The 22,290-nt window shown below is 37.0% G+C and overlaps 1 protein-coding gene across 1 annotated transcript; it reads left to right on the forward strand.

The window, feature by feature from the left end:
• Window positions 1-345: 345 nt before the first annotated feature.
• On the forward strand, window positions 346-20,343 carry LOC138338461 (uncharacterized). Its single transcript, XM_069289425.1, has 4 exons — window positions 346-748; window positions 19,397-19,483; window positions 19,562-19,784; window positions 19,887-20,343. The coding sequence occupies exons 1-4, from the start codon at window positions 346-348 to the stop codon at window positions 20,341-20,343; spliced, it is 1,170 nt and encodes a 389-aa protein (XP_069145526.1).
• Window positions 20,344-22,290: the final 1,947 nt, after the last annotated feature.

A 22,290-nucleotide genomic window follows, 5' to 3' on the forward strand; every position in this document is an offset into this window, starting at 1 on the left:
GGGATAATCTTTCTTTTGTAACTCCTTACATAGCAGTCAATTTCACTCCAAAAACTCTCTTGACACTTTTCTTAGACTCTACTCCAATTTGTGAACTAGTTATAGCTAGACGGGTCTACAAAACTGCCGTGTCACAGTATCTCAGAAAGTCACCTAAGCAGATCTCGTATAGTTAAAAAATGTAGACATCAATTTATTTCTAGGCATGTATTGGTTACATTCCTATTATGCCTCAGTCGATTATTGAACTAAGATTGTTTGTTTTTTTTCAGTTTCCAAACGAACCAATCTTAAAATGGTAGGGCTTCTATGGGATAATGTATTTCTTACCTTAAATCTAGAAAGATGTACTCTAGAGGTTATCTTTATCATTTAGTTCGGGCTAAGGATTCTATCTCTAAAACCCCATCTCTTGAGTCTGTTCCAGTAGTAAGTGAGTTTCTAGAAGTGTTTCCAAAAGATCTTCCCGGTGTTCCTCCTGAAAGGGAAATCAACTTTGAAATTGATCTCCTTCAAAATACTCAGCCTATTTCTGTTCCTCCTTACATAGTGGCTCCAGCAGAGCTTAATGAATTGAAAGGGCAGTTGAACGACCTTCTAGATAAGGGCTTCATCAAACCTAGTATTTCACCATGGGCTGACCCAGTGTTGATCGTAAAGAAGAAAGATGGTTTTCTCAGAATGTGCATTGACTATAGACAGTTGAACAAGGTCACAATCAAGAATAAGTATCCCATCCCTCGTATTGGTACCTTTTTTTGACTAACTTTAGGTTTCTAGCGATTTCTCAAAGATAGACCACCTCATATTAGTTTTTCATCGGCTTAGATTAAGAGATAGAGATATTCTGAAAACAAACTTCAGGACTTGGTTTGTTTATTATGAATTTGTAGTTATGTCATTTGTACTAACCAATGCTCTTGTAGATTTCATGGATTTTATGAACAGAGTGTTCAAACTGTACTTGGACTTGTTCGTTATCGTCTTTATTGATGATATCCTCATTTACTCTTGAAATGAGGAAGAACATATTAGTTATTTGAGAGTTGTTCTACAGACTCTCAAAGATCGACAATTATTCTCTAAGTTTAGAAAATGTGAGTTCTGCTTGCAACCCATTGCTTTCCTTTGTCACATTGTATTTAGCAAGGGGACCCATGTAGATTCGTAGAAGATAGAAGTACTAAAAGAATGGACTAGACCTACCTCTACTACATATATCAGAAGTTTCTTAGGTCTAGCAGGTTTTACAGAAGGTATGTGAAAAAATTTTCATCCATAGCCTCAGCAATGACTAGATTGACTCAAAAGATGGTCAAATTTCAATAGTTAGATGATTGTGAGTTTTGCAGAATTGAACACCAGATTGACTACAACTCCTGTATTGACCCTACCAAGGGTTGAGAGTGTTATGTGATCTGTTGTGATGCATCTAGAGATGGCTTTGTTTGTGTGTTGATGCACGAGATAAGGTTATAGATATGTATAACTTATTTGGGTGAGTTGAGACATCATATTTTGGCAGAAGTCCATTACTCCAGATATTCGATTTACCCAGGTGCCACTAAGATGTACGGCAATCTGCGAGAAGTTTATTGGTGGAATGACATAAAGAGGGCTATAGAAGATTTAGTGAGTAAGTGTCCCAATTCCCAACAAGTCAACGTAAAACATCAGAAACTAAGGGGTATGACTCAAGATATTGACATTCCTACTTGGAAGTGGGAAGTGATCTATATGGATTTAATCACACGGTTACGGCGTACTCGCAGACAACATCGCTCTATTTGAGTGATAGTTGATAGGATTACTAAGTCTACTCGTTTTTTAGCGGTCAAGAATACCGATTCGGCATAGGATTATGCCAAGATTTACATTAATGAAATGATGAGGTTGCATGGGGTTCCTTTGTCTAAGATAGAGGACATCAGTTTACCTCTAATTTTTTGAAGTCATTTCAGAAGGATCTTGGTACTCAGGTGAACATTAGCACAACATTTCATCCGTAGACGAATGGACAGAAAGTGTGTACCATTAAAACCCTAGCAGATACGTTGAGAGCTTGCGTGATCAATTTTAAGGGTTGTTGGAATGATCACCTTCCTCGTATTGAGTTTGCCTATAACAATAGCTACCATTCCAGAATTCAGATAACCCCTTATGATGCTCTGTATTGTCGTAGATGTATATCTACTGTTGGTTGGTTTGAAGTAGGTCAAAAAACTTTAATAGGGAAACATTCAGTCCTTTATGTTATGTAGAAAGTTCAACTCATTAGAGATATACTTAAGACAACCAAGATTTGTCAGAAATCTTATGCAAATGTAAGGAGAAGGAAGCTACAGTTCTATGTTCATGATTGGGCTTTCCTGAAAGTGTGACCTATGAAAGGGTTGATGAGATTTGTCAAAATGGGAAGATCAGTCCTAGCTATGTAGGCCCTTACAGGATCTTGATAAGGGTTGGCAAGGTGGCATATGAGTTAGAGTTGCAAATAGAACAAGCAATACTTCATCAAGTCTTCCACATTTCACTCTTGAAAAAGTGTGTGGGTGACCCAACCTCTGTAGTGCCATTAGAGAGTGTGGAGGTGAAACTAGTCTTTCTTATGAGGATGTACCAGTTGAGTGTCTTGACCGTAAGCTAAGAAGGCTGAGAAACAAATAAGTAGCTTTGGTCAAACTTTTGTGGAGGAGTCTGTCCGTAGATGGATTTATTTGGGAAGTAGAAGCAGCCATGAAATCCAAGTATCCTCACCTCTTTCCTTCCGATTCCACTCCAGCTTTAGGTAATAGTTCCTCTTTAGATTTCAGTTATTCATGCGTGAACTAAGCCTTAGAACCATGTTCCCTCAGTTCTACTTGTATTTTCAGCATATTTTCATGTTCTTTGAACTTAATTCAGTCAGAAACTCAGTCCTCACTATTTAGTAGTAGGGATTGCAACTCTCTCCCTCTATCTGAGCTAGTTTAATCTTCATTTGAGGACATATGTTCTCAAAGGGGAGATAATGTAACACCCCATATCCAAAACAGACCGAAAATCAACTTCTCATAAATATGCAAGTGCAATCGACGGTCACTATCGACGGATCATAGTCTGGTCTACTGCCTGTAATGCGCATCCGCCGTTTTCCACTGAAACTCTCCAAAAAAAACTCAGCTAAAAATAATTGACAAAGTCTCGACCCGCAGACAGACCTACGGTCCGTAGTCTGTGTTTGTAGATCAACAACCCTTTGCCCATCCTCTGACATGAACCACAATTGACCAGTACATTCCTCAGATGTACCTACGGACCTTAGGTGAAATTTAGCAGTCAATAAGGGGAGAAATGATTTTGGGTTTACTTCAAATAGTCATAACATTTAGCACAAAATGAATTAAGTGTCACATGACTGATGAAAAGATATATAATTGAATTATCTTTCCATAGCCACCATGTTTTCTAAAATTCAACCTCCGAGTAAAAGTTTATGGCCATTTTTGTTAAGGCATGTCTAGTAGACCCAAACGACGCACCTTTGATTGAATGACGGCCCGGCTGTCCAGGTCGTCATTTGGTCCGACAATAAAATTTTCAAGGGTCTTTTGGTCTTTTCCTAGTTCGTTTAAACCCTAAGACATATTGGTTAAGCTCTGAATCATCATATTATAGTTAGTTTAAGCTTACAAATATAAAAAGAACTTACCTAAGTCAAAATGATAAGTCAAAACTTAAAACATTAGAAGCAAGAAAGGAGAAAAAGGTCAAGAACACTAGTTCAAGAACGCAACAACGTTTAGCAGTTCTAGCCTTCATTACCAGACATGTGGGATTTCAGTAGTTTGTTGTTTTCAATTATAAGGTCCCTAGTTTTTAGTCAGATCTTGATTCATTTATAATGGATAGACCTACGATGTCTAGAATTACAATATATCATCACGAATTAGTTAGATGTATGTTCTAAATCAAATTGTGATTTTATTCTTCATTTTATCGCATTAATTTTAGAACTCTAGCTATATACTTATTTAGTTCTTGAGTTACACATACTAGGTAAAATATTTACGCTACTTCATATATACATGATTTAGTTATTAATGCATAATTGTCAGATTAATTGTTGCATTCTCAATTTTGCATGTTCAGTTTTGAGTTATCTAGTATTTATAGACATTCAGTCATAATGTCTTAATCACATAATTCATTGGGAGTATCATAATGCCGATTTGTAATAGGGTTGAGTGTACAAAAATAATCTCTGAACTACTAGCCAAGTAGGTTGTAAGTCCCCTTTGTGGACATCAGTTTAGTTATCATGCCAGCATGCCTTTATACCTCTGGCAAGGTATATTGGGTCCTGTTGGTGGGGTGAATACATTGGACTACACATTTAAATCATTTGATTTTATTATAGGTTATTAGTAGCTCCCGCAGTTCAGTCCGACTGTATTGCATTGACCATATTTACAGTTAAATTAGTATTCAAACTTAGTATCTTATAAATTTTTACATCGCATCCAGTTAATTTAGAATTAAGTATATCATGTTTAGATTATTGAACTTTCTTTTGTGCTTGTTCAGTTATGATTTGTTTCATCTTTCCTCTATCCTACATGCTCAGTAACTTTCAAGTACTTACGCATACGTGCGCTACATATTCTGGTGATGTAGGTTTCTCAGCATCAAGATCACGACCAGATCTCCAGTTTAACAGAATTAGTAGTGAGTCCGAATTCTCCGAGGACAAAACTCATGACTTCATTTCAATCTTTTAGTCATTTAATTCCAGCTAGACTTAGCTAGTGCTTGTCCTAACATTTCTAGTTAGTTAAAGGCTATTTTCAGACATAGTTAGTTTCAACTTAGTATTGAGTTAATTTTTCCTTTGTTTAAACTCATTGATTTTAAATATCTAAGTTATAGTATATGGTTATTTTCCCATCTTTTCATTTTATTTATTATTTTGCTTTAGTTTATTATCTTTAGTATGCTCATGATCATGCAAGTAGGGTTACCTTGAATCACTCGTGGTCCTAGGTTCCATGTTCGCATTTCGGGGGTAGCTCGGGGCGTGACAGTTACGGTAAATATTCATATGGCACTTTCTCAGATTTTTTATTGGAAGACTTGCAAAGAACAATTTTCTAACAAACAAACATACACAATCTCACTCTCTTATTTTCTTTGGGAAAATGCATAAGTACTCCCAAACTATGCCTGAAATGCCAATGAAACACTTATACTATACTAAGGTTCTATTACCTCCTGAACTTATGTTATAAATAATTATCTACCCCTTTTTAGCACGTAGAACTATCTTCTTGGGCCTACATATGTAGATGATTTTACCAAGTTATATGGTTGATAGTGTCACATAGGCAGAAAAATTGTAGAAAATGATTTATAAAATATGTTTGGAGGGAAGGTTGATAATAGGACCTTAGTATAGTATAAGTGTGTCTCCGAGATGTCGAGCATAGGTTGGGGGTACTTATGCATTTTCCTTATTTTGTTCTTTTGTAGACTTATGCAACAATGTTTAAACAACAAGACTTACTAGTGCCAACAAATAGGCGGGTTGAGTCAAATGTGGGTGTGGTGAAAATGGATAAACATAAAAGGGTAATCATTTAACCCGCCCATATTTCATATAGGGAAAAATGGATTGGGTAAAATACTAGTTTATCCATATTTTCAAGAACAAATAGTAGTTTACTCAATAATTCAATATGGAGAAGATATATTAGTCCCTTTTTAGATGAAAATGTTTAACATGCTTTATTTAGTTTTATTGTATCATAAAAATTAAAAAAGACATCCTATAAATTTTCAATATAAAATAAATTTATGTAATAACTAGATGGAGATATTCGTAATCTCAAAGTAAATGAATATTTGAATTTTAGGACTAAAACATACTAAATGCATTTTAGGCAATGTTAACAATAATACATGGTTTTCTTATTTTACACTATATTGATTATCCAATATTGTCATGACCCAAATCCGGGCCGCGACTGGTACCCACACTTACCCTCCAATGTGAGCGAACCAATCAATCTAACCTTAACATTTCAATGTAATAACAACAAAAGTAATGCGGAAGACTTAAACTCATTAATAAAAATCAATAATCAACTTCTATAACTCAAAAACTTATCATTATCCCCAGAATCTGGAAGTCATCACCACAAGAACATCTACAATCAAATGACTAAACTAAGAGTATTCTAAAAGCTAAAAATACATAAGAAGCTAGTCTGTGCCGGAGGTTCAAGGCATCAAGACGTGACGGAGGAGATCCAGTCCAAGCTAGAAGTGTTAGCTCACCCTGAAGATCCGGTGTGACGAAGACTGGCTTGAATTACTGTTGAGTCGAAGATGACGACACGTTTGCTGCATTCCACAATTAAACAAGAAGAAAACAATAAAAGTAGGGGTCAGTACAAACACGGGTACTGAGTAGATATCATCGGCCAACTCAAAATAGGGAACAGTATATATCAAGTATTATCATAGATCAACTATAAAACTCAACATGTAACAACAAGAAGTACTATAATAGTCAATAAGTACCATCAAATTCACACATGAGGACTCAAGCCCCAATACCATACTCATTTGGGAATCATGTTCGTTAGATTGAGTATATTAATATCTTTCAAGATTCATTATTTTTCCTCCTCTTGTGTTGGTTCGTGACACTCCGATCCCCTAATTCTATGTGTCGGAACGTGACACTCCGATCCCCTACATATTTTGGAACGTGACACTCCGATCCCCTACATGTGTCGGAACGTGACATTCCGATCCACTAAATCTATGTGTCGGAACGTAACACTCCGATCCACTAAATCTATGTGTCGGAACGTGACACTCCGATCCCCTACATGTGTCGGAACGTGACACTCTGATCCACTAAATCTATGTGTCGGAACGTGACACTCCGATCCACTAAATCTATGTGTCGAAACGTGACACTCCGATCCCCTACATGTGTCGGAACGTGACACTCCGATCCACTAAATCTATGTGTCGAAACGTGACACTCCGATCCACTAATATCATTCTGTATATCATCAAGCCTTCTCTATACCAAGGCATCCTCAATCCCAATACTTTAATTCATCAAGCCTTCTTCTATACCAAGGCATCATCATTAATAATGTATATTAAAGTTTCTTTTAAAGATTTGGGATTCAATATTTTTGATCATGCTCATCTTATCACAATCACACAATCATATTCATGAAAACATACAATGAAGCATATAGTAGGGTTTACAATACTACAAATACATATCATTCTCTATTAAGAGTTTACTATGAAAGCATGAAAACCATAACCTACCTCCACCGAAGAATTGAAATCAAGCAAGTTAATCCTCAAAGCTTGGTGTTTTCCTCTTCTTCCCTATCGTTTCTCTCTCTCCCTTATTGTTTTTTCTATTTTCTTTATTCAAACCCTCTTTCTTTTACCCTAATTAGTATATAATTAAGAATAAAAGATTGCAATAATACCCCACTAATTAACTTAGGGTTACCTCTTTTAACCCCTCAAGAACTTGAGTTATTAATATAAACCCACGAACTTTATAATTAAGGCAAGAATAGTCAAAAACGTCCCTTAAAACTTAACCAGAAATTCGACTCCAACTGGGATTATGCACACTATGATGGGTTGTCGTGCCTGCGACGGTCCGTCCTGCATGTCGTCGCAAGGGTCAAAGACCCAAATTTCCACCAAGGGTCTGTGACGGTCCGTCACACCTGTGACGGTCCGTCCTGCCATTCAGTCACAAAGTTCAGAGAGTCGATTTTCAGTACCCAATTTCAGATTTCCTAAGTATTTTGAAACGAGACCCTGCGACGGTCCGTCGTGCTCATGACGTTCCGTCGTGGGGTCCGTCGCTTCTGCCAGTTTTTCCAGAATTGAAGTTTGTTGCTCAAAACGACTAAATGGGTCGTTACATTAGATACCAATTTACCCATCGTTCGTCCCCGAACGATCAAAAGAAGGAAACAAGGGCGAAAAGGAGTACCTGAATCCTTAAACAGATATGGGTATCTTTCTCGCATATCCGCCTCTTTCTCCCAAGTGGCTTCTTCAACCGGTCGATTCTTCCGTTGCACCTTGATGGATGCAATCTCTCTCGACTTCAACTTGCGAACTTCTCTATCTAAAATAGCAACAGGCTCCTCCTCATAAGACAAGTTCTCATCAAGCAAAACGGAATCCCAACGGATAATGTAGTTTCCATCCCCATGGTATCTTTTCAACAAAGACACATGGAATACCGGATGCACTCCGGACAGCCTTGGAGGCAAGGCTAACTCATAAGCCACCTCCCCTAGTCACTTAAGTACTTCAAATGGACCAATATACCTTGGGCTAAGTTTACCTCGCTTACCAAATCGCATCACCCCTTTCATTGGCGAAACCTTCAACAAGACTTGTTCACCTTCCATGAACTCTAAGTCTCTAACCTTTCGATCTGCATATTCTTTTTGTCTACTTTGCGCCGCTAGAAGCTTTTCTTGAATAGACTTCACTTTCTCTATCGAATCCCTTAAAAGGTCAGTATCCCAAGGTCTAACCTCGAATGCATCAAACCAACCAATGGGAGACCTACATCTCCTCCCATACAATGCTTCAAATGGGGCCATATCAATACTTGAGTGATAGCTATTATTGTATGAAAACTCCGCTAAGGGTAGGAAGCTATCCCAATGGCCACCAAACTCTATCACACATGCACGAAGCATATCCTCCAACACTTGAATCGTTCGCTCAGACTGACCATCGGTCTGGGGATGGAACGCAGTACTAAGGTCCAACCTAGTACCCAATTCTACATGCAATGTTTTCCAAAACTTAGAAGTAAACTACGTACCTCTATCTGATATGATGGATAGTGGAACCCCATGCAATCGCACCACTTCCGAGATGTAAAGTTTGGCTAACTTTTCTGCATTGTAAGTCACCTTGACCGGAATGAAATGAGCAGATTTAGTTAACCTATCAACAATCACCCAAATGGAGTCATACTTACCCCTTGTCTTCGGAATACCAACCACAAAATCCATTGCAATTCTTTCCCACTTCCATTCCGGAATGGGCATTCTCTGAAGTGTTCCTCCGGGCCTTTGGTGTTCATACTTTACTTGTTGACAGTTTGGACATTTGGCAATAAAATCCACAATGTCACGCTTCATTCTACTCCACCAAAAGTGTTGCTTTAGGTCACGATACATCTTGGTTGAACCCGAATGTATAGAATACCTTGAACTATGAGCCTCTGTCAGAATAGTGTTGATCAAATCATCGACGCGGGGTACACATACCCTTCCCTTGATTCTCAAAACACCTTCCTCATCGATTTGTGCTTCCTTAGCCTCTCCTCGCAATACTTTATCTTGAATTCTGCGCAGTTTTTCATCATCAGACTGTCTTCCCTTAATCTTGTCAAGAAAGAAAGATCTTGCCTCCACAGAAGCCAACAATCCTCCCCTCTCATTTACTTCTAATCTCATCAAGTCATTAGCTAGAGTTTGAACCTCTCTAGCCAGTGGGCGTCTAGAAGCTTGCAAGTGAGCTAGACTTCCCATGCTTCCCGCCTTTCTACTTAAAGCATCCGCTACAACATTCGCCTTCCCCGGGTGATACAAGATAGTGATATCGTAGTCCTTTAGTAAATCCATCCATCTCCTCTGTCTTAAGTTCAAATCTTTCTGAGTAAAGACATACTGAAGGCTACGATGATCCGTGTAGACCTCACACTTAACCCCATATAAATAGTGTCTCCATTGCTTTAATGCAAACACTACCGCAGCCAATTCCAAATCATGAGTGGGATAGTTACGTTCATGCACTTTTAATTGTCTTGAAGCATAAGCAATCACACTCTTCTCTTGCATTAGTACTGCACCCAAACCAGAATAGGATGCATCACAATAAACAATGAAGTTCTTACCCTCTACTGGCAAGGTAAGGATAGGTGCGGTAGTCAACAAAGTCTTGAGCTTCTGAAATCTTTCCTCACATTCATCCGACCATACAAATGGGACATTCTGCTTAGTCAAGTTCGTCAATTGGGAAGAAATAGAAGAGAATCCCTTGACAAATCGGCGGTAGTAGCTAGCTAACCCAACAAAGCTCCTTATTTCTGACACATTAGTGGGTCTTACCCAATTCTTCACTGTCTCAATCTTAGAAGGATCCACCATCACTCCATCCTTAGAAACCACGTGCCCCAAGAAGGACACCGCATCTAGCCAAAACTCACACTTAGAGAACTTGGCATAAAGCTTTTTCTCCCTCAACATTTCCAATACCATTCTCAAATGCTCTTCATGTTCCTTCTTGCTCTTTGAGTATACCAATATATCATCAATAAATACGATCACGAAGAGGTCCAAATATGGCTTAAAAATCCCGTTCATCAAGCTCATGAATGCAGCAGGGGCATTCGTAAGACCAAAGGACATCACTACAAATTCGTAATGGCCATACCTCGTTCAAAAAGCAGTCTTTGGCACATCCGTTGCCCGTATTTTCAATTGATGATAACCGGATCTCAAGTCAATCTTAGAGAAGACACAAGCACCTTGTAACTGATAGAACAAATCATCAATGCGGGGAAGAGGATACTTGTTCTTTATGGTTACCTTGTTTAGTTGTCTGTAGTCTATACACATTCGAAAACTCCCATCCTTCTTCTTTACAAACAAAACCGGAGCACCCCAAGGAGATGCACTTGGTCTAATGAAGCCTTTGTTCAATAACTCTTGAAGTTGTGCTTTTAACTCTCTTAACTCTGCGGGAGCCATTCTATAAGGGAGTATAGAAATGGGGCGAGTACCGGGTTCAAGATCAATACAGAAGTCAATATCCCTATTCGGTGGCATACCAGGAAGATCTGCAGGGAACACATCCAGAAACTCACGAACTACTGAAACCGACTCAATCAAAGGTACTTGGGTAGTGTCATCATTGAGATTTGCAAAGAAAGCTAAACACCCTTTACTAATCATTTCCTTAGCACGAAGAAAGGAGACGATGCGGACCGGATTGGAAGTGTAGTCACCCTCCCACACTAACGGGTCTGTCCCAGGCTTGGCTATCGTCACCGTTTTAGCATTACAATCCAAGATTGCAAATTGCGGAGAAAGCCAAGTCATACCCAGAATCACGTCAAAATCATCCATTTCTAAGATAACCAAATCTACGTAAGTGTTGCTCTCCACAAAGTTTACCAAACAAGACCTATATACCTTTTCAACTACCACAGACTCACCCACCGGAGTACAGACACGAATAGGCATATCAAGTAATTCACAATGTAATTTTAGACCATTAGCAAATGAGGAAGATACATAAGAAAACGTGGATCCAGGATCAAACAGTACAGAAGCCATGCAATCACAAACTAGAAGATTACCTGTGATGACAGCATCAGATGCCTCCGCTTCAGACCGCCCAGGGAAAGCGTAACAATGGGCCCTATCATTCGTCTGTCCGTTGCCCCTACCATGTTGTGATGTAGTGGCCCCAGTTTGCCCATTACCTCTGCCGTTTTGGTGACCACTATTACCTCGACCACCACGCCCTCCAGAAAAACGGCCTCTACCATGACCACCTCTACCTCTAGCAATTGGGGGTCTGTAACTTGGTCTGGGACAATTTCTCCTAATATGTCCAATCTCCCCACATCCATAACAGTCTTTGGAGTCGAACATATGCCCCTCGGAGAAGTGTTGACCGGTCTGAGGTGGTCCCCATCCTACAGTCTGTAGTGAAGACTGAATTGGTCGGACTGAGTAACTTCCCGAACCCTGTCCTCTAGTGTAAGTACCGTTAAACTCACCTCCCTTTCGAAGCCTTTTTGATGTCGATGTTGTGGTGAAGTCGTCTGGCTTCACTCCTTCCACTTCTATCACAAAGTCTACCACCTCTTGGAAGGATTTTGCCGTTGCCGCTATCTGTAAGGCCGAAATCCACAATTCTGACCTCAACCCCTTCACAAACCGGCAAATCCGCTCTTGAGGATTGAAACAAAGTTGAGTGGCATATCTGGATAGTGCACAAAACTTAGCCTCATAAGCATTAACCGACATCCTACCTTGCTCTAGGCTCAAGAACTCATCCCTTTTCCGATCCCTCAAAGTCCGGGGGATATACTTCTCCATAAACAAACTAGAGAATGAGGCCCAAGTCATAGGTGGTGCCTCTATTGGTTGACACTCGACATGTGACCGCCACCACATTTTGGCATTCCCTTGAAACTGATAAGTCACAAACTCCACACCAAACCGTTTTACTATACCCATCTTGTGTAGTAGCTCGTGACAGTCAACCAGAAAATCATAAGCATCCTCCGATTCAGTGCCCTTAAAGACAGGAGGTTTCAATTTCAAGAACTTACTGAAAAGTTCGTGCTGATCATTTGTCATTATAGGCCCAGTAGTCAGACGTGGAAACGTGCCTATTTCCAATTGAACATCCATGCGGGGAGCCATAGTAGCCGCATGTTGTACTTCTGAAACCGGAGGTGTTGGCGCAGAAAACACTGGAGGTGCCTGACTTTGATCAGATAACCCGCTATGATAAGCCAGAACCTTATTGATCATCTCTGGGGTAGGTTGGGGTGGCGTTTCCTCATTTTGCACTTGTTCAGTTTCCCCATTCTCCCCTTCTCTTATTACTTCCTCAGTCGGTGGGGGAGTCACTGCCCTAGTATCAGATGGGCTAGGTGCTTGTCCTCTCCGTCTAGAGGACGTCCTCCCACGACCTCTTCCACGGCCCCTTGCTGCTGTTCTTCCTCGAGCCACAGCCCCAGTGGCTGGCTTAGTTGTTTCTTGTCTCGCCGATGTTGGTGTTGGAGTAGTCGTTGCTCTAGTTCTAACCATCTTCGAAAGAGAGTGAAGATGGTCAGATCCAATTCGTATCGCCTAGATACCAATTGGACTCAAGTAGTAGCACGAAAGAAAGAATGAAAGAGTGAAATTTTCCTAAAGTCTTATAGCCTCTCAAAGAAAAGTAAAGGTGTCCCCCTACCGATCCTTAAGACTCTACTAGACCTGTTCTTGTGTGATGAGACCAACGAACCTAATGCTCTGATACCAAGTTTGTCACGACCCAAATCCGGGCCGCGACTGGCACCCACACTTACCCTCCTATGTGAGCGAACCAACCAATCTAACCTTAACATTTCAAAGTAATAACAACAAAAGTAATGCGGAAGACTTAAAATCATTAATAAAAATCAATAATCAACTTCTATAACTCAAAAACTTATCATTATCCCCAGAATCTGGAAGTCATCACCACAAGAACATCTACAATCAAATGACTAAACTAAGAGTATTCTAAAAGCTAAAAATACATAAGAAGCTAGTCCGTGCCGGAGGTTCAAGGCATCAAGACGTGACGGAGGAGATCCAGTCCAAGCTAGAAGTGTTAGCTCACCCTGAAGATCCGGTGTGACGAAGACTGGCTTGAATTACTGTTGAGTCGAAGATGACGGCACGTTTGCTGCATTCCACAATTAAACAAGAAGAAAACAATGAAAGTAGGGGTCAGTACAAACACGGGTACTGAGTAGATATCATCGGCCAACTCAAAATAGGGAACAGTATATATCAAGTATATCATAAATCAACTATAAAACTCAACATGTAACAAAAAGAAGTACTATAATCATCAATAAGTACCATCAAATTCACACATGAGGACTCAAGCCCCAATACCATACTCATTTGGGAATCATGTTCGTTAGATTGAGTATATTAACATCTTTCAAGATTCATTATCTTTCCTCCTCTTGTGTCGGTTCGTGACACTCCGATCCCCTAATTCTATGTGTCGGAACGTGACACTTTGATCCCCTACATGTGTCGGAACGTGACACTCCGATCCCCTACATGCTTCGGAACGTTACACTCCGATCCACTAAATCTATGTGGCGGAACGTGACACTCCGATCCACTAAATCTATGTGTCGGAACGTGACACTCCGATCCCCTACATGTGTTGGAACGTGAAACTCCGATCCACTAAATCTATGTGTTGGAACGTGACACTTCGATCCACTAAATCTATGTGTAAACGGAACGTGACACTCCGATCCCCTACATGTGTCGGAACGTGACACTCCGATCCACTAAATCTATGTGTCGGAACGTGACACTCCGATCCACTAATATCATTCTGTATATCATCAAGCCTTCTCTATACCAAGGCATCCTCAATCCCATTACTTTAATTCATCAAGCCTTCTTCTATACCAAGGTATCATCATTAATAATGTATATTAAAGTTTCTTTTCAAGATTTGGGATTCAATATTTTTGATCATGCTCATCTTATCACAATCACACAATCATATTCATGCAAACATACAATTAAGCATATAGTAGGGTTTACAATACTACCAATACATATCATTCTCTATTAAGAGTTTACTATGAAAGCATGAAAACCATAACCTACCTCCACCGAAGAATTGAAATCAAGCAAGTTAATCCTCAAAGCTTGGTGTTTTCCTCTTCTTCCCGATCGTTTCTCTCTCTCCCTTATTGTTCTTTCTATTTTCTTTATTCAAACCCTCTTTCTTTTACCCTAATTAGTATATAATTAAGAATAAAAGATGGCAATAATACCCCACTAATTAACTTAGGGTTACCTCTTTTAACCCCTCAAGAATTTGAGTTATTAATATAAACCCACGAACTTTATAATTAAGGCAAGAATAGTCAAAAACGTCCCTTAAAACTTAACCAGAAATTCGACTCCAACTGGGATTATGCACACTGTAACGGGCCGTCGTGCCTGCGACGGTCTGTCCTGCATGTTGTCGCAAGGGTCAGAGACCCAAATTTCCACCAAGGGTCTGTGACGGTCCGTCACACCTGTGACGGTCCGTCCTGCCATTCCGACACAAAGTTCAGAGAGTCGATTTTCAGTACCCAATTTCAGATTTCCTAAGTGTTTTGAAACGAGACCCTGCGACGGTCCGTCGTGCCCATGACGTTCCGTCGTGGGGTCCGTCGCTTCTGCCAGTTTTTCCAGAATTGAAGTCTGTTGCTCAAAACGACTAAATGGGTCGTTACAAATATAAAATTAAATAAATAAATAAAATGTAATTAGAATTGACCATAGAAATATGCATTTAAAGAATACATTTAAGTGGGTCAAAGACTTCACCTTTTCAATTTGAGAAAACAATAGTTAATTCTATAGAATAACATAAAAAGGAAGACAAGTTGCGCTATTTTTAATGGTGTCATGAATTTTCAGTGAATAAAAGTTTTAAGTTTAACCTATTTGGCTAATTCATACTTTACTGTACCCATATTTTAACCATATTTTTATGGGTCAAATATGGGTATCGACCTATATTGTACCCATGTGAAAAATCACTCATACAACATATTAAAATATAGGAGACTTGGACGGGTCACCAAAATGAGGGTTCATTTTGCCAACACTACCACTAACTATTATGATATATTGGTCAGATGATTAAATTAATAGTCAATTGATCTCACGTAGTAATGTTTATTTTTGTTGCATTTCATCTCAATAGAGAATACATCGCTACTATGCTAAACACTTGTGACGATTCACATGCATGTGTTTACCTATAGTTACGTAGTTACAAACACAGATTTTTAGCGTATTCATATAGAAAGCCCACAGTTCTAGAAATTAAGATAATAAATTCAGCAATTATGTTATATCCCAAATGAAGAAGCGCCAAAAACCAGTTATCTAAAAGCTGTGGAAAACTATATTATTTTTTCAATACATATACAATAATACTTATTAATATTTAACAGATAGGCAAGCAATCCAGTGCACATAGCCTACTGAACTAGACATTATCGATAAGCAAATATATCAACACCTAGATGACATAGCGGCTACAACAGGGTTATTGAGCAAATATGCAAGAAATATTAACAAAAACAAAATATGTCGGATATGAGTGATCAAAACATACAACATTAGTACTTAATTATGTTTAGCTTCCAAAAAAGCAAGAAAAAGCCATCAAATAATTAACCAGAAAACTTAAAGAAAATTGTTTTTCTCAAACTGAAAATTTTTCCTAATTTTCATGTTTCGCTAAATTTTCTTGAACCTTGCCAAAACAATTATGAAATAACAATAATAATAATAATAATAATAATAATAATAATAATAATAATAATAATAATAATAAAAGAAGAAAGAACCCTAAGAACTATAAATGAACAGGCCGGTGCACTAATACTCTCATTATTTGTAGGATCCGGAAAAATAAGTCGAGTAATAAAGATTTGTAACGACGCGTTAAAACGCCAGATATGTGTGAAATTTGGAAGAGAGTCAAAGTTCACAAGGATATTACTTTTATCTTGTAGATATAATAAAATTAGATATTAAAAAATTATATTGTTATATAATATGTTTGATTTTGTTTGTTCTATATAATCTATGGGCATATTGGACAAACTAACATATTGTATGACAATTTCTTTTAATTTCTTATTTTATTATCTACGAGATAAAAATAGGATCTTCGTAATGTCTGACTCTCTTACAAAATTCCCACATATCGATAGTCTTAGCGCGTCGTACAAGTATTTATAAGTAAACTTCTTTTCTAGTATCCTAAATAGAACGAGAGTCTTAGTGCACCCGTCTATTGATTTATTGTTCTTAAGGTTCTTTATTATTAATATTATTATTATTATTATTAATATTACTATTATAATTATTATTATTATTATTATTATTATTTCACAATTAATATTCATAGTAAGTGAGTATAACTTCGCATCATCTCTCTAGAATCTACCTCAAAATCAATATCTAAATCAATAATTTTTTGATTGTCTACAAAGTATTTTCATTTGAAAAATTCACATATATATATATATACATTTCATAAACACAGAGCAGTTTAAGAAGATTAATGTAAAATTTCAGCAGAACTATGGTAGAACTTGATGAAAAAAATGCAGAGTCAAAAACGCTTTTGGATGAATCAATATACAATGATAAGATTTTTCATGTATATATACAAAAATTTGACAAAAAGGAAAACACACACCCATGAGTGCACATCCCCCCAACCCCAACCTAACACACACACACACTATCAAGAAGAAAAAATTAGAGAATTTTGGGCAAAGAGATTCATTTCACACTTGCAATTTCAAAGAAATTCTAAAGCTTATTATCATACTTTTTACTTCACCTGAAGTATTGCAAATCTATTCTTAAATAGAAACAATTTGAAAAATTATCAATCGTCGAGAAAACCAAAAACTTTTAATTTAACCACATAGTAAACCTAGTTCATATCCTCTACACATCCATATCTTCCACCCTATTTATATTGTCAAAACTAAAGATTTAATTATATAGAAAAATAAAGACATAATCTTCAACAAGCTGTGGTTAGATCTCACTAAATCTAAAGCACAAAAAAACACAACAGAAGAAAGAAACAACGTAGGGAGGTTCACACCATGAAGTTTTTCTTTCACAAAAAATCCTATATAAGTAGAGATCGATATACACTAATATCGATGTGAATCGAGAAGTAAATTTCTTTCACTATAGTGAAAATAAATGGGAGAGGAAAAAAGAGGCTATGGACTATTTAATAGAAGATTCAAAATACAATAATTAGGTTTCAAAAATTTATGATAAGAACACCTTAAAACAAGATACAGCAACCAAAAAATAAAAACAAAGTTAAAGAAAAAGTCAAGATACTGAAATTCCATAAACACTTTTGTCTCTAGCCTAATAGGTAGAGAATAACATAAGAAAAGTATAATTGGAGAATCCTTCCTTCTAGCTAAAGACCAGTAACTAAACTAGATCTAGAGAAACTGTATTTTGGATAAAAAGAACTTGTTATAGAACAAGCCTAGTTAAATTGGATTTTTCTGAGGTGGTAAACAAATGGCTAAAGTCACACCTATTTATACTTGTGTGGGATGATTCTAGATATTACAACATCTTGACTATTCAATCATTTACTACAAATATCTAACTCTTTAGAATGTATAGTTATTTCTTCAAGGTAACTTACCTAGAATATATAGATATTTCATTTAATTATTTCAGATACTACACTAGATTATTCTACAAACTATACTACAAAACCTTTGTTATTCCAAAAATCAACTTTATTTTTTTTTACATTACATACTTGTCTTTTTCTTAAATTTCTCATGTTTTTTTGTTTTCTAAGGTTTTAAGGGGTATGGATTGTTGGGTATGTAGCAAGAATTGATGGGAAATAGAAGGAAGGAGAGGAATTTGAAAAGTTTAGAACTTGAAAAGTCCTCTAATGCTTTAATGAAAAAAGACAATTGTCCCTCATTGGTAATGGAAATGAAAATAGGAGAGTTTAAATAAATAAACACTCCTATTAATTGTTAAAATGGTTTGAAAGAGGGACCCCCCTCGCGCCGTCGTCTTCGTCGCTCACTCGCTTCGGGTTCGGCTAGGGCTACGGCTACGGCTTTGGTTTTCGCAAATGATCGATCGAGATATAACTTTTTGGACAAATTTATTTTAATTATCTATTTAATTAATTAAATAGAAAAAAATAATTTTCAATTAATTAGTTGATAATAGAAGTTAACAAAAATGTTTCAACTTTTTAGTTAACCTAACCCGATTCTGATCCGTGCGCGTGACCCGTTTTAATTTCCATTATATTTAAAAATTCCAGCCATGACTGTTTTGAAATATTGCAACTTTCAGGAATAGTCAATACCATTTGAAAGTTTGCAACCTTTCATTAATGGTCGTGTAAATTCTGAAAGGGTTGCAACCTTTCAGAATATATTCTTCTTCCCTATAAATACCATTAAGTCCTCAGAATATTTCCCTACGAATTTTTCTGATCTTCATTCTCCTTAAAAAAACACATATTTCTTTGTGTACTTTCCTGATGTGGATTGATTCGCTGACAATAGAGTTTTTGGTATCTATACTCTACTGATTAAGATCATTTTACCCTGGGAGGTTATATTCCAAATCAAACCTCGGATACTAGAGGGGAATAATATCCTTAGGGGGACACTGTCAAGTCAGTGTACTTGATTTTCTTCCTAAATTATTAAAAAGAGCATTCCAGATTCTGGTAAGTTTTTACAGATTCAATTATTTTTTACAAATAAATTTATGTTCATCTTACTTACTGGTTCTAAATATCTCAGTTAATTCGTGTTTCTGAACTATTTATTACAACCACTAAATTCTGATTTTCATAACACAGATTGGTAACAATATTTTAAGGAAATTATAAATCTTTGTTTCTGGTGGAGACAAAAACCTTTGTGATTTTATACTCCTTTAAGTAGTTTATTGCTTACTTATATTGTATCTATTTTGTTTATCAGAAAGGGAAAACGCTACTGTTACAGTGGTTGTTGCTGCACCAACCCGAACTGTTGTATCACAAGCAGCGAAACCGGGTAAATTCACAGGTATGAATTTCAAAGCATGGAAGCAACGAGTATTTTTCTGGCTTACCACTCTTGGTCTTTAGAAATTTACAAGTGAAGATACTCCCGTTCCTACTGATGATATGCCAGACAGGGAAAAATTTATGATTGTTGTAGCATGGAAACAATCAGACTTCCTATGCAAAGGTTACATTTTGAGTGCTTTAGAGGATAACTTATATAATGTATATAGTGCAATAACAACTTCAAAAGAGTTGCGGAATGCACTTGATAAGAAATATAAGACAGAAGTTGCATGCTTGAAAAAGTTTATGGTCGCAAAGTTTTTAGACTATAAAATGGTAGATAGTAAAATTGTTTGATCACAAGTGCAGGAACTTCAACTCATATGATCTTATTGCTGATGATATGGTATTAAATGAAGCTTTCAAGTGGCTACAATGATCGAGAAGTTGCCTCCTTCATGGAACGATTTCAAGAATTATCTAAAGCACGAGCGTAAAGAAATGAAGCTTAAATATCTTGTGATTACGCTCAAGATTGAGGAAGATAACAGAAATACAGAAAATAAATTGCGTAAGAGTTCAACAATCATTGGAGTTAATATTGTTGAAGAAGCTCCTACAAAAGACAAAAAGAGAAAGAAGTCAAACGGGCGGAAGTCAGAACAGGCCAAGAAGAAATTCAAAGGATACTGTTATAATTGTGGCAAGGCTGGTCATAGATCTTATGATTGTCATGCTCCAAGAAAGGACAAAAACAAAGGCAAAGGAAAAAATCAAGAAAACATCGTGGAAAGGATGGAATATGCAGATGACTTGTGTGCAATGATATCGAAGTGTAACTTAGTTGAAAATCCCAAAGAGTGGTTTCTTGACTAAGGTTCCACTAGACATATTTGCTCTGCGAAAGAAGCATTTGCAACGTAAATTCGTGCTGAGTACAATAATGATTTATTCATGGGAAACACAGCAACAACAAGGATTGCAGGAACTGGGAAAGTAATGTTGAAAATGACATCCGACAAGGTGTTGACTTTGAACAATGTTCTGCATGTCCCTACTATTAGGAAAAATTTTATTTCTGTTGCACTACTCGTTAAGAACGGGTTTAAGTGTGTCCTTGTTAGTGATAAAGCTGTAATAAGTAAGAATGAAATGTTCATAGGAAAGGGCTACCTCAATGAGTGTCTTTTCAAATTTAATGTAATGGTTGTTGACAGTATTAATAAAAATTCTGCTTCTGTTTACTTATTGGAGTTAAGTGATTTATGGCATGCCCGTTTGGGACATGCAAATTACAAAGCCTTGTGAAAATTGGTTAATCTAGAAGTATTGTCTGCTTTTAAATGCGATAAGTCGAAATTAAAAATTTGTGTGGAAAGTAAGTTTGTTAAACATCCTTACAAGTATATTGAAAGAAATTCTAAAACTTTAGACTTAATTCACACAGATATATGAGATATGAAGTCAACACCATCTCGTTGTGGAAACAAGTATTTTATAACTTTTCTTGATGACTACACTCGATTTTGATATGTATATTTGCTTAATAGTAAGGATGAAGCAATTGATGCATTTAATAAATGCAAAAATTATGTGGAAAACCAATTGAATCTAAAGATAAAAATTATTCGGAGTGATAGGGGTGGAGAATATGAATCTCCTTTTGCAGAGATATGTTTGGAATATGGTATTATTCGTCAATCTATTGAACCTTATACACCACAGTCAAATGGTTTGGCAGAATGGAAGAACAGAACATTAAAGGAAATGATGAATGCCTTAATGATCAATTCTGATTCATCGCGAAATCTTTGGGGGGAAGTAATCCTTACAGCTAATAAAATACTCAATAGAGTAACCCATCGAAAAACACAATCAATTCCACATGAGTTGTGGAAAGGAAGAAAAACCAACTTGAAATATTTCAAAGTGTGGGGGTGTTTAGCCAAGGTAGAGGTTCCTTTACTGAAGAGGGTTAAAATTGGACCCAAAATAATAGATTGTGTCTTTATTGGGTATGCTGTGAATAGTAAAGCCTATCGATTTTTTGTTCACAAATCTGATATTCTTCAGATTCATGTTAATACGATATTTGAATAAGATAATGCTGATTTTTTTGAAAACATGTATCCCTATAAAACTGAAAGTGAGTCAAAAAGTGAAAGATCTAAACGACCAGAAGAATCAATAGAAAATATTCTAAGTAGTGAGGAACCTAGGCGGAGTACTTAACAACGAAAATCTGTTTCTTTTGGACTTGATTTCTTAGCACTATTTCTTGAAAATGAGCCTCAAACATTTAAAGCAGCTATGTCCTCATCAGAGTCAACTTATTGGAAAGAAGCAGCCAATAGTGAGATTGAATCAATTTTAAGCAATCACACTTGAGAATTGACTGATCTTCCTCCAGGAAACAAACTGTTAGGATCAAAGTGGATATTTAAAGGAAAATGAAACCTGATGGGTCTATTGACAAATATAAGCCTAGACTGGTAGTCAAAGTGTACAGACAAAAGGAAGGTCTGGACTACTTTGACACATACTCTACAGTAACAACGATAACATCAATTAGGATGTTAATAGCACTAGCAGCAGTGCATGATCTTAAAATCGACCAAATGGATGTAAAGACAACCTTCTTAAATTGAGAATTAGAGGAAGAAATTTACATGGAACAACCTGAAGGTTTTATAGTTCATGGTAAAGAAAAGAAATGGTGCAGACTTGTGAAGTCACTTTATGGACTCAAGCATGCACCCAAACAATGGCATGATAAATTTGATCAAATAATGTTGGCAAATGGATTCAAGATTAACGAATGTG

Source organism: Solanum lycopersicum, chromosome 9, assembly GCF_036512215.1.
Source record: "Solanum lycopersicum chromosome 9, SLM_r2.1".
NCBI lineage: Eukaryota > Viridiplantae > Streptophyta > Magnoliopsida > Solanales > Solanaceae > Solanum > Solanum lycopersicum.

Bases quoted from the DNA above. Each gene is read 5' to 3' on its own strand.
- LOC138338461 (XM_069289425.1), top strand. From the start codon at position 346: ATGTACTCTAGAGGTTATCTTTATCATTTAGTTCGGGCTAAGGATTCT. The intron at 749-19,396 runs GTACCTTTTTTT...TTTGTTTATCAG, and splicing joins GTATCCCATCCCTCGTATTG to AAAGGGAAAACGCTACTGTT. The intron at 19,484-19,561 runs GTATGAATTTCA...TTACAAGTGAAG, and splicing joins GAAACCGGGTAAATTCACAG to ATACTCCCGTTCCTACTGAT.